The sequence below is a fragment of the Hydra vulgaris genome, chromosome 11 (assembly GCF_038396675.1).
Source record: "Hydra vulgaris chromosome 11, alternate assembly HydraT2T_AEP".
NCBI lineage: Eukaryota > Metazoa > Cnidaria > Hydrozoa > Anthoathecata > Hydridae > Hydra > Hydra vulgaris.
In genome coordinates this window covers 43,385,001-43,400,000 of record NC_088930.1, presented here as the reverse complement: position 1 = coordinate 43,400,000, position 15,000 = coordinate 43,385,001, and the positions used below count along the sequence as shown (strand labels likewise).

At 27.9% G+C, this 15,000-nt stretch overlaps 1 protein-coding gene across 2 annotated transcripts in view; it reads right to left on the bottom strand.

The window, feature by feature from the left end:
• Nucleotides 1-15,000, bottom strand: part of LOC136086677 (vasoactive intestinal polypeptide receptor 1-like) — a 120,806-nt gene that overhangs the window by 42,910 nt on the left and 62,896 nt on the right. For both annotated transcript variants that reach the window (XM_065808918.1, XM_065808919.1), the window contains exon 8: nucleotides 6,715-6,865. In XM_065808918.1, coding sequence (XP_065664990.1) covers nucleotides 6,715-6,865 — 151 coding nt within the window. The remainder of the gene's footprint in view (nucleotides 1-6,714; nucleotides 6,866-15,000) is intronic.

Genomic DNA, 15,000 nt, shown 5'->3' with positions numbered 1-15,000 from the left:
GTGAAAATTGCATCAGCAAATCTGTCATTTGATATGCCCAGCTCTGAATATTATAAGCCTGAGAACAAAGTAAAAGTTGATACCAAGGAAATTTAAAAAATGGATACAAAGATAGGTAAAAAATCACCTGTCTTGGTTAATGACTTCTCCTACCTGATTTTTGACATGATTGGGCTTAATAAGCAACAAGTAAAAGACTGAAAGACTTTCACCAAACTATTGGTATACTCAGTCATGCTTCAAAAGTTTTCAAAAATATGATAAAACTTTGTTTTTATAAATGACCATTCAGATTGGAATATTAATAAACATTCCAATGAAAGTGAAAAACACAACAGATTGCTCACAGAGGACAAAGTTCGATCTGTATTCAGATCACCAAAACAAAAATCCAGTACAATTTCAAAAAGTAAACTTAACTGATGATTTACTCATTTTGATTTTTCAGTAAAGAAAAATAGCCGTTTTTTAAATATAGGGAACTGAGATTGCAGTTGTCACAACCAACCACTGTTTATACTTTTTGACATAGGTTCATTGCCACCTCATACATGAGAAGGCAAGTAAAGTTAGTTGCCCCTCACGCATGTTTTGTGAACAGTCTATATATATATATATATATATATATATATATATATATCTATATATATATATATATATATATATATATATATATATATATATATATATATATATATATATATATATGTATATATATATATATATATATATATATATATATATATGTATATATAAAATTAAAAAAAAAATTTTTAAAGAATTTTTAATTCCCAATGTCACCATGAGTGGAGAAATTATATTTATAAATAGAAAATATAAGTTTTTAATGTTAATTTTTGAAAAAAATCACCCTCGAAGCTGAAAATAACTTTTCCTATCTTTTTAGTATTATCCTAATGAGTTATAAATAACGTTATAATAGAAATACAAAAATGCCTAAAAATAGTCTTGCTTCAGACAAGAACAAAAAAGTTTGGGAATCAATTTTAGAAAGGTTTGAAAGAGCTAATACTTCAAGAAGATGTGCTGTTGTTAAAACTATTGGCAAAATGAATAAAATGCCAACAGAACAGTATATTATTGATCAATTTAAAAGTTTGTCATCAAATGTAAAAAGCAGAAAGGAGAGAGTTGCAATTTTGGCTAAAGAAACTGAACTACTATGGAGAAAGCTGAATATTCCAATTCTACAAGGCAGATCAGCATCAGAAAGAAAAATTGAAAATGTATTGAAAAAACTTGATAAAAATAGTCAAAAACCCGGAACTCAAAATTTTACCCAATTGTTTAACATAACTGATGAGAAAGGTGAATGGTTGTGTCAGACATATAACGAATTTTATGGTCTGCAAATGTCAACAAATGAAAGAGTTGGATATTGCACCACAATTGATGATACTTAAGGTATTAAGTATCCAAGAAAACTAGTGTTGATAAAAAAAAAAAAACGTCCATCAGCCGAGACCAAGATTTCGATGAATCAGCTAGTGAGGAAGGTTATTCAGAAACTGAAGAGCAGTGTTCCAGCAGTGATACTGAATCTGAAGATATCAAAAGTTTTTCATCATCTAAAATACAAAAAACAAACTTGGGTGTAAATTTGGTGATTTCTTTGAAGATTAGTACCAAAAAAGCACATAAAATGATTAACTTTATCAAAAGGTGGAATAGAAATTCCACCTTTTGATAAAGTTTTGCACACAAGTCTGCAAAACTTTATCAAAAGGGGAATTTCTATTCCTACTCTAACTCAAAGTCGTGTCTACAAAAGTGTCATGAAAAATGGAGAAAAGTTAAAAGCAAAGTATATGTATAACTTATAAAATGAAAAGTGGTCTCTACGCTTTGATGGAAAGCACATAAAAAAATGGAACATCAAGTAGTTGTTTTAAAAAATGAGAAGAGAGAGGTTAGACTTGCTGTTCTTAGCTAATGAATGGAAAAGGTGAAACGATATTTAATGGGATAAAGCTTGTGCTGGATGAAAATGAGCTGTGGCCAGCCATAAAAATAATTGTATCTTACACAACATCTGCAAATAACGGAATATGAATTTGGGTAGTAACACTGCTACAGAAAAACAGAAACACTTCAAAACCATTGGACTAGAAAAGCCTACTTTTATAGGATGTTAACACCATACTTTAGATATTCTTTTAAAACATATTATGAATGATTTTTTTGAAAGTTCAACAACATCACTAAATCTTTATTACCCTTTTGTGACAATATTACTGCAAGAGTACGAGAACCTGAAATTATTATATCAGAATACTGAAGATCCTTTAACGAAAGTGAATTGGACACGCTGGCGAGATGACATGGACTTCCTGCATCACTTAATAGCTTGTTATAGAAAGTTTAAAAGCGCAGGCACTTTTTTAAAAGTGAATTGCAAATCACTTCCTACTATAAGCAATACAAGATGGAACTTAAGATTAATTTTTGTTCTCCTTGCTTCCATTCTAATACCAGACTATCAAGAATCAAAATCTGCTCAAGCAGCATGCGACTTTATCTGCAGTGATATATAGTTCAATCTTGCAGATTTTTTTAATCTATTAGAAGCATACAATGACCATCCAAAAGCATTAAAATCGCTGAAGACATTTTGGTCCACAGAGCCAACACCGATTCCAACACAATGGTCTAATATATGTGCAGAACGTGCGGTAAAAGTGATGCAAGAATTAGTGCCTTTATGTCATAGCATAGAAAAACTTAACATTAAATACTTATTGTCAAATAAACTGTAAAATTATTTTAACTATTCATGTTTATTGGTTTTCTTTAAAGTACTGGAACATGTGTCGCAAAATTATATATCTTATATTTCATAAATCTTGTTTTTAAATGGGATGTGAACTTTTTTGAGATATGCTATAAATGTTTGATATTTCCTTGATCTTTGCATAAAAACTCCATTAAATTGAATACGGGGATAAAGGGTTGAAAAATTGTCATACCCCTAATATAAAGTAGCCTGAAAACGCAGGCTGTTTACTTATAAAACTTAAGTTCCTCTCTATACTAGTGCTCAGACTACTTTAGAATTCATCAAATTGTAAACATCGTACTTTGCTGTTGTTTAATTTCATTTAATCTGTGATAAATATTGAAAATGCCGGGAGCCAGTTGCGCTATGTTGAGTTGTTCAGTGTCAAGAAATCATGTTGAATTGTCTATATTTCGTATTCCAACAAACGATGACAAATATAGCGCAAACTGAAGTCAGAAGTTAATAAGTGTAATTAAACATGGCAGAGTAATTGACAGAGGATTAAAAGCTCAAATTAAAAAAAGAAATTTTAATATTTGTGAACGTCATTACACCAAAGATCCACTTCTTTATTGCGAGTAAATTGCAATATTTTATAAATTCAATAAATCTGCTGCTTCAAAAAATTGGTTTGTATGTCATATAATTAAAATATATGAACGCATTTTATCGACTGTATAATTAGATGGATGACCTAAGATATATGTTATCATCAAAATATATTTATTTAAAATGTTAGCTAATAGAGACTCATAAACACTATATTTTATAAAGAGTTTATGAGGCTCAACAAATATTATATCAGTATTAACCTTGTGTTGGTATATATACTGGAAACAAGAAAATTCAGGTATATTTTTTACAATTTTAGATGATTTAAAAACTACTACTAATAACCATATATATTCAAATATATATATATATATATATATATATATATATATATATATATATATATATATATATATATATATATATATTTATATATATATTTATATATATATATATATATATAAATATATATATATATATATATATATATATATATATATATATATATATGTATATATATACATATATATATACATATATATATATATATATATATATATATATATATATATATATATATATATATATACATATATATATATATATATATATATATATATATATATATATATATATATATATATATATATATATATATATATATTTATATATATATAGAGGAACAAATTTTCAGATGAGTTCCATTATTAATATTATTCACATAAAATTTAACATGTAAAGATTTCAACTTATTTTCTTTTTTTTATTTTATCTTAAAATTCAAAACGAAGTACACTATTTTTAAAATATTTTTTTGTATAAATATATTGATGCGGTAGTGGTGTAGTGGTAAAGCGCTTGCTTTATAAGCGAGAGTTTCCGAGTTCAATCCCTACCACATCCCTGGTAGTACCGCGCTTAACTTTTTTCTCGACGCAGCGGCCTTTTTCGTCAATGGTTCATGTTTCGGAGTTATAGAGTTGAGAGAGTGTTATAACCACAAATAATAGCCTCCTCGTCTGTAGGGCCTTCTCGCCCTTGAGGAGGTGAATTAACTAAAAAAAAATATAAAATAAAAACATTGGTCATAAATAATCAATTTTAAAGATCTGTCTATATCAAAATTTATCTTACAATTTAAAAAAATGTTAATAATATAAATTATTAGATGTGTTCTTGGCGATTTGAAATTGTGCAAACAATTATACTAATTTTATTATTGATATTGTTTATAGCAAAGTTGATATATGAAGTATATCATATTTATATCATAAACTTATACATCATAAAAGTAAGTCATTAAGTATTCATTTTAACACTTCAGGAGTAGTAAGTAATTATGCCATTAATATTTTCATAGCCACATATCTTTTAAAAATGTTAATGGCATAATTATTTACTACTCCTGAAGTCTTTCAAGTTCTTGTTCTAAAGTTTAGACTTTTTTTTAAATTGCTGTTCTTAATGCATTTGATTTAGTTTGACTTTTTGAAATCTTAAAAGCTTGCAACTTATCTTTCACACAGGAAAATGTATACAGGTATATGCAGAGTTAAAAAATCTTCTAATAAATTATTAAATAATAAATTAAGTGCTGGTTTTTTTTAATTAGTTGAACTATGTATAATTTAAAAGTTAACAAGCACAAAAGAGTCTTTAATTAATGTATCAACTATTTCTTTGCAATTGATAGTATGAGATAATTTTTTTGCCACAGAAATAAAATGGTAATCTGTGGTAGTAAAGATTTAAATAACCTCTTTACATACTTACCATAAACCGCCCCTATAATGCAAATTAACATGTTTATGCACTAAACGTAAAAAAAATTGTTTCTCCTGAACATTCACCAGCAAGCAAAAATGTTAAACACTGTTTATGATTTAAACAGTGTTTATCATATGAATTGTAAACACTGTTTACAAACTAGACATGTTTGAACAAAATTTAATCCTACGATAAAAGTTACCAAAAACATACCCATTAAGATAAGCGATAATAGATTTTTCTATTTTTGTAAACTGGTGGGATTCATGTTTAAATGTTAAAACATCATGATGAGCCAAGACAAGATTGGCAACTTTAAAACTTAAAAAAAGAGTGCAATTTTGGCTAAGATTTTTAAAGTGACTTGGTGCTTCAAAAAATATTTTCTAAAAAGCTGGGTAAAATTTTTCAGCATTTTCATCAAATGCTTCAATTTTATTAAAGAATAAGCTGTATTGATCTCCTCTATACAAATCAATTTAAAACTTTTAAATTCAGTTCTTATTTTAGTATGGCGGCATTCATTATGGCAAGCTTTTCTGCATCTTGAAACAAATAATTTTGAAAGCAATTAGAATGAAGAATAAGCTCTACTTTCTTTTATTCTTAACTATTTATCAATAGGCCTTGTGTTTGGCATTAAGGTGACGATTCTAACCTCCTTGTGATAAACCTCTTTTTTTTTTTGCAATATAAACACAAAAATACACGTTCTTCATTTGCATTAGGAATATTTTCAACAGCTAACTCAACAGTTAAACTAAAATTAGGATCTGACTCTAACAAATCATCAGCATCAAATTCATTTAAATTATTAGAAACTGCGGCAGAAAAAGTCATTTTAAAATTATTTCATTCACTTTTAGATCGGTCACCTTGAAACGTTCAAGTTATTTACGAAATCCATAGAAGATGGCCCGCGTTTCCAGACTAGTTAATACTATGAGTATGATATAATTATATATATATATATATATATATATATATATATATATATATATATATATATATATATATATATATATATATATATATATATATATATATATATATATATATATATATACTCTCCACAAGTGTTTATATATATATATATATATATATATATATATATATATATATATATATATATATATATATATATATAATTTGAAATAATTAAACATGTAAATCAAGAATTTTTATTAAACAACCCTCGGATTTAGGAAAAATGAGGTCGGCACTAAGTTGCCGACCTCATACTTTTTGAGGTCGGCATCAGGTCGGCAAAAATTTTTTGATACAAAGGTCTTATTACAGAATATAGAAACGAGGCCGGCAATTTTTTACCCACCTCAAACACTTTCAGGTTGGCAGTTAGGAATGCCGACCCTAATTCCGATGCTTATATATATGTGTATATATATACATATATATATATATATATATAGATATATATATATATATATATATATATATATATATATATATATATATATATATATATATATATATATATATATATATATATATATATATACATATCGAGATGCATGCATGTATAAATATCGAGAGCTGATATTTATACATGCATATTTTATTTGATAGAAACTTACACCAGCCAACGATGAAGTAGAACCACATGTAGGATTTTGTAATGAAAACAAAAAAAAACTGTCGAAACTGAAAAAATGCTTCATTAAACATCCATGTAACTTCCACAAGAACAAAATATTGTACAAACAAATATGCATAACTGCAGCCCTTCTAAATAAAAAAAAGTTCAAATGATAAACATTTTATTTTGTAGTAAAAAAAAATAGCTAAGCAATAACGAAACCAAGTAAACACTTGGAAACAAACTCAATATTCACTTAAATTTATTTTGTTCAAATATTTTTTGCATCATCAATACAAAAGAATAATACATATTCTGTTTTTATGAAATTTGGTTGCAAAGATTAAAAACTGTTAATAATAAATAAAAAAATTATAAAGAATTAAAATTATTTTAACAAATTTAAGTAAAACGTTTTTTAAAACTATAAAATAAAATATAAATAATTTTATTCATTTATGCGATTAAAAAATACTTTTTTAAATTGACGTAAATAAATGCAATAAATAAACATAACTGAACTGTAGATGCTTGATAAAAATGTAAATAATTAAAACCTTTAGCTTTATTTTACAAAAAATTGTTTTAAGTACTTTATTTTTAAACAAAATACCTTGAGAAACTTAAATGATAACCATTAAACTTGGGGAGTTAAACCCAGAGAGTTAGGTGAATATAAATGTTGCAAAAAATACAAAAAAAGTTGTTCATTTAAGTTGACATAAATCATATTAAGTTGTCTTTTTTATCATTGTAATAATATTGAAGCCATTTTTGTCATGTATTTTTTTTTTTAGTTGGAACTGTACCCACTGTACTTTTGACATAACTTTCAATATTCTTTCAATATATAAATTTATCATTATGAAATTACTAAATCAACAAAAATCAACTTTAAGAGTTTGCAAATAATAAAAAACTACAACTATATAACTTGCTAAAATACATTTTTTAAAGATGAGGTTTTGTTCTATGGCTTTTTGACTCTAGTATATACCTGTACAGATTAAATTCAGAAACTTTTTAGTTTCAGTTTGTTCAGTAATTTTTTTTAATTATAGAGTAAATTTATAAATATATGTGTGTTTTAATACGTCAAAAATAAATCCCGTAAATTGTAAACAACTTATTTAGTGGGAAAAAATCTCTTTATATTATTGCCGAACTTAATAAAGTAAGTAATATTAGTAGTGCCCTTTCGAGTGTGTTTGACACGGAACCCTTGGCAGCGATTGGAACCGAGGTAATGGGGCGGAAGTGTCATGCCATTTTTTTGATAAAAAAACATGAACGAAAATGTAAGCAAATATCTAACTTACGTAAACTTCAAATTATGCAATGTTAAAACATACTAACACATATATCAAGTTTTACTTTTGCTTGAAAATTACATTGCGGCAACATCTTCTTAATTTTGATTTATAGGCTTTATTTCCGTTTTATAAAGTCTTTGAGAAGCCGTGGCTCAAATCCAACCACTGCACAGTGGGTCTAAAGTGACATTTTTTAGCTAAAACCCCTAAAAATATTTTGACCAATTTTTTTTATATTACAGTTTATTATATAAAAAAAAAATATGCATAAAAAGAACAACTTAGTTTTAAAAAAACTTTGACTTTTATTGCATAATTTTTTAAAATTCCAATTTTTTTCCCTAGGAAAAAATTCTGTGGCAAGCAATATATTTAGCAACAAGAATATTATTTAAAGTTTTTTTTTTTCCTTAAATATACTATTCTAGATTCTTGCAATAATTTAGTAACACAAAAGAGTAGAATTTTTATTATTACGATACATAGTATTAAAAAACAAGTGGATTAGAATGGCAAATTTTCAGCCAAAAATTCATAATAAATCAAAACGAAAAAACTATAATATAAAGCTATAATAATATATTTAAAAGTTTTTTTATTTGTATTGACAAAAACAAAATGTAGTAGGTAGTTAAACATTTATTGCTATACACTTACATTATTTGCAAAAACATTTATAACAAAAATGCCACTAAAAAGTCATAAAGAATACTAGATGCTGGGTTCCTTCGACAGAGCAATTGCATCTGCAGGCAGAATAGCTTTATTAGAAACTGTTTGTTTTACGGTAATGAGCCATTAAAGGATCTGAATTGCACAAAAAATGATGAAACACGTCCAAATTAATTTTTTTTTGTCATATTTTCTAGTAAAGCACTCCCTGTATTTTAAAAGTACTTATTTGAAGCTTCTTGTGCTTTCTTAGAAATCATGACAAGAGGCAAGCTAAAAAATTCTACCACTAGATATCCATGAATCAGAACTTTATGCTAAGTCTGTGACATAGGGTACCATGTATATAACTGTGGATACAACTCTGCAATCTCAAAACAATATGTTTAAAATTTTTTAGATTCAATATCAATTCCAGATGACATCACTGCCTATATTGTATGCAGTCTTTTAATAAGAACAAGACTAACACTTATTATTTCAGCAGATTTTTCAGCTTGCTGAAATACAAGGCGTGCAGTGTTCCAATCGTTTGAGGTACCAGCACCCCCAGAGCATGGCTGGTCTACAACAAGACCCATCACATTTCGGAATGCAATTTGTATTTCCTTCTTTCTGGTGGCATCATTAGGTTAAAAATTTACACCTCTTGCTTGCCATTTCTGAATTAGAATCTTGTATGCAATATGTAGTAAACACTCAAACAGCCACTAATCCAGGCATGAAGTGTTGAAATGCCATTCTATAGATTCTCATTTTTCACTTCTTTTTTTAAAACTATTGATCATTCATGAATTTCGGTGAGATGCCACAAGCACTGCAGCATTGAGTGGAAGCTGTAGCGGAGTAAATGATGGCCTGCACTTTCCCATCAATCATAGTGATATCCATAATATTTTTTTTTTTTTTTTGTTATTCACCTCCTCAAGACCAAGAAGGCCACTACAGATGAGGAGGCTACTTAATAGTGGTTATAACCCTCTCTCAACTCTATAACTCCGAAACACGAACCTTGACAAACAAGGCCGCTGCGCGGAGAAACAAGTTGAGCGCGGTACTACCAGGGACGTGGTGGGGATCGAACTCGGAGCCTCTTGCTTGTAAAGCAAGCGCTTTACCACTACACCACACCGCATGATATACATATGATATACATCTACTTTCTTTCCAGCAATAGTCACTTTTGAAACTGGGAGTGAGTTGATGTCATTTTTAATTCACTCAAATTCTGCTAATAACCACTTTATTTGTTTCATTCATATATTTAAACCAAACAGGTTTGCAATAAATAGGCAATGAAGATTTGTGATTCCTCCAAACAAGCTGCCGCTTCGCATCTTTTAAAAAGTATAAGTCTAATGACACAAAGCCTATAATAAATAAAGATACTTAATTTTCTAAATTACCTCATCTGTACCTGTTTGCTTATACACTGACTAACCAGTTGCACCATTTAATCCTATTTTTGATCTAAGTGTAAGTTTTTTACATATTTTAAGTGACTCTGAATCAGTAGTCAGATCTTCTATCTGAGATTCACAAAGCCACTGTGCTTTGTGCTGACGTAGAGACTGCAATTGAACTTCTGCAGGGTAATCAGAGACCTTAATATTATCTGGATAACATATCTTTTGCACTCTTTATATTATGTTATGTTGGGTAAATAGCTGAATCTAGATCTAAAGCATTGTTGCAGAGAAGTTGGTATATTGCCTTTGACAGATTAGCATTTAAGAAGAGTGCTAATGCTTTGTCAGATGAAAGACTTCCTTGAGTAGGTATATATTAAAGCTTTTTGACACTCTTAGCCTCTACATTTCTTCCATTTTTTTTTAATGACTTTAAGGCTGCATATAAAATTTTATTAGTAGAGTACATATGTATTATGTTAGAAACTCTTCAGTCCTGTGATCGAGTTAAGATTCATCAAAGGGAATTTCTGGTCTTCCACCAAGATTTTTTTCAGGAGTAGCAGCTTTAATTAGCTTAAAAGAAATAATACTATCTAGCCAAGTAGTAGCATATTTAATTTCAAACTGTGACTACTCACTTTTTACAACTGCCATTTTACATTTGTATTAATGAATAAAAGCTGATAATGTTGGTTTTATATCTAAAAACGCGTTCGGTGAAACATTTTTCACATACTCAACCAGTTTACTTAAGTATATCATTTTAATCGCAGTCTGTTTCTTTAATTTAAATCTATAATTGTCTTCTATTCATCTAAAATTAAAAAAGAACAACAATGAGTTTAACAATAAATAATTTAGTATATATATATATATATGGCCACAAAATAATAGAGTAGGCCAATAAAAATAGATATATACAATAAGAAATCATAAAATATGAAATCATACTTGCAAGAATTCTAATAATGTATTTGTAGTTATAGTCTTCAATTTTGGCCTATTTATTTTTTTAAAAGGGCATTTTGATGATCAATTATACGTCTACATACATATACAAAAAAATTGGCATAGGCTTTTCTTACCTTATAAAATAAAATGAATGTAAAAATATCACTGCAATATTTAAAAAGATTAAGGATAATTTTTAAGATTATCTTGCTAAAGGATATTTTGCGGTCAGTTATTACTATGTTTAATGTTTTATCATAAATAATATTATTTTCGTATTAGGCATATTTAACCGATATTAAAAAAAATAAATTAAGATTTTTTAAACTTTATTTTTTGGGCTTTGCTGGCTTCTAACCCACTGTGCACTGGAAACTTTTATTTTTTAACCTTTTTCGATTTTTTAAAAATACAAAATGAAAAATATTTGAAGTTTTATAGATATTGTATTAATAACATATGTAAAGATATTATAGACTATAACAAATAAAAGAATTTTTTAAAAAGCTAAATACTCTAAAAGCGTCAAAATACGGAGAGAAATTTGTTGCGTATGTTTCATGACTGAGATATTTATCTTATGAATTTGCTCAGGTAATTAGTCCTAATAAGCTGAAGATAGTCTGAAAAAAAATATGGTCTCAAACTTAACAAAGAATAAATTTAATAAGACAGTCTTGCTTCTCCAGAAGGTGCTGCTGCAGAGGCAAAAAAAACAAAAAAAAAACATAGCTAGAAAAAACTTTAAGTTTAGTTTAGTAATTTTAAATTAAGATTAGTAATTTTGAGGCATTGAAAATCACTCAACTCATTTTGTAAAATAAAATTCTGATTGAAGATATTGAAAACTATGACTTTTTATTATTAATTTTTTTTAAACAAACTCACTTCCAACAAGACTGTAAACAACCTCTATTTATGTGACTAAAAGCAAAGGAGAGAACTAAAGACGTTCACAGAAGAAATAAAAAACCTGTAAATGTATGGGTCAGGTAAAGATGAAAACAAAAGAATTTTAAGTCATTGCTATTTAAGAAAGAAACAAAAATGATTAACACTTTTTTGAGCATGAAGGTAACAGTGACAGTAAACGGATGCAACTTTGCTGAATGATGAGTTGCACAAGATTAACTTTTGGTTGATGAAGTGATGATAGCTTACTTGAGCAGCAACCATGGTAGTTCTTGTAAAAAAGAGAAAGAGATGAAATCTTATGACAATACAATGAAAGCTTAAGCTAGACAGCTAGAGCAGGTACAACAACATTTACAATGTGTTTTTGGACCTTGTCTAAAAAAAAGAGGGTCTTATTAGAAGAGCTAGTTCAAATATGACAACAGTATTCCATACAAGGACAACTAAAAGATTTATAATGGTTAAGAATGGAATTGGGCATAAGAAAATGGTGAGCACAATAAAGTGAAACCTTAACAGATAATATACTAGCAGTGGATTGTATATATAATTTACATAGAAGGTTATTAAGAAAGTATATTCTAAAAAGACATAGAGCAGAGGACTAAGTAAGATTGTTAACAAATTGAGATTTTTGAATAGAATACCATACTTTTCATCTATGCATAATTTACAGAATTTTATGGTAAGGTTATAGGAACTGCACTGTTGAATTATTTTCCATTTAACAACTGAGTTTAAATTTGCATTTTATAGTTTCGAAATTTCTTTTGATTAGTCAGTGTCATTTTTGTACTTTAGAATATTAAATGATTTTATATGGCTGATATCTACCCAGTGAGCACAGGACGTAAAAAAGACGTCTTTTAAACGTCTATTGAACGTTTTGGACGTCTTTTGAACGTTCAAAAGACGTCTTATTTAGGTCCTGTGCCCACTGGGTAATTTTAAATGGTGCTTTCCTTTTACCAAAGTAGAATTTATTGATAAAAGTGTGTGCATTTAAAATTGTTTCCGTACTCAGAATACAGCTCTAAGCTATTTTTATTGTGCTTCTGTTAAAAATTTTATGAAATTTGTGATTTATAAGGAAGTATTAAAAAACTTTTTCTAATTTAGTGCTAACATTTTTGCTGAAAGGAGGATTGAACCAAATAATGTTGCATTTACAGTTTTTGGTGTAAGATAAATTTAAATAGGGGCGAAATGAAATTTTGTAATAAAAACCGAGCTTTAACAATCCCTTATTATACATAGGAGTAAATCTAAAATTGATTGAGGTCAAGTATGTTTACAAGTTAATAAAGCATAACTTTACTAATTCTGCCAATTTCATTTTTGGAAGAGTTAAATAAATAAACAATTGTATTTTGTTGCTTACTCAGAGGAGACAGGCGAACCCTTTCACCAAGATATATTAGACTTTAAACATCATTCTCAATGAGAGTATAATAAAATATGATTGGCGGATACTTAGTATTCAAGGTCCCCAAAGAAGTCTATACAGTTACTATATCATAACAGAACACTTTTTTTTATTGTTATTCTTATTTATACTTATTTAAAGAATAAATAATAACGCTAAGTTCTTATGATCACTATATCATTTTTAATCACTCAAGTCAACAAGGTCTCTCAGGGGTAAACTCTCAGCCCTTGGTCAACTCAAGTGAGATTCTGGTGATTTCAATTGTAATTTATTATTTATTAGACTTATCCTATCCTTCTTGCTTTGAGCAGCTGCAAATTTTTTTTTTAATATGTGATATTGAGCAATATATTTTTATATCAAAAAAGTTTTTAAATTAATATAAAGTACTTTTGAAATATATGCAATATCACATAAGTAACATGATACAACATGTAACATAACTAATAATAATTATTAATGCACAATGATTACAAACTAAACTAATATAAATGTTTGCAAACCATTTAACCAATGTACAATTATATTACTAACTATATCGCTGTTGTTAAGAACAGTCATCAATTTTACTTAATACTTTATGAAAAGAAAAATCCAAACAATATTAAGTAGGGGTATATTTTTACATAGCAACCAGTATTATGTATTTTATAAAAGAAAAATTTCAATTAAAAATAAAAAACATTGAACTGCAGCCAATTTTGAATCTTATCTCATTTCTGAAACAGATTGGTGCTTGCAGTGACTTGCGAATTTTAACTCTAACAAAACTCAGTTAACTGTAAACTACTATCACTTAACTCTCAACATTCCTTTATTAATAAATGGCAACCCTCTCAATGAGTTCTCTTTTTTTCATTTTCTTGAATTATTGTTCACAACCGACTAATCATGGAAACCATATATACAATCAATTGCAAAGTTAGGATCTGCTAAGGTTGCTTCTCTTTATCATGTTTGCCATAATCCTAATCCTGATTTCATTCTTTAACTCTAAAACTCTCTTGTTCCTCCCTGTAGTCAGTAGTCCTGTTGTCATACTTGGGCTGGTTTTTTTAATGATGCACTTTCTCTTTTGGACAAGGTTCGCATGGTAAATTTAGTTGTAAAGCGCATTGTAAATGTAGGTGGACCTGCTTTATCTATCAAGTTTGAGCCTCTCTCCCATTGTTGTGAAGTTGCATCTCTTTCTCTTTTCTACAAATACTATTAAGTTCACTGCTCAAAGGAGCTATATTCTCTAGTTTGATCAACCAAAACTCATTCTCGCTTGACTCATCATTCAGGTCAAATCCTTATACTATATCTGTCCCTGCATGTTCTAAAAGCCTAAAATATACATTTTTTTTTCCCGCACTTCAACCTTATAGAACTATCTCCTATTATTATATTTTCCTGACTTATACTGCAGCCGTTTTTCAAAACGCTGAAGGTGCTTATTACATAATTTCAAGAAAAACACGATTGAAAAAATATTATTGGGAGACACTCTTTGTAAAACATTTCTCGAAACTAATAATTTTTATGAATTTTTCATATTTCTTCAAAAATATAAATTCAATAACGTTTGTAAGCATCTTAACTAGCTTACT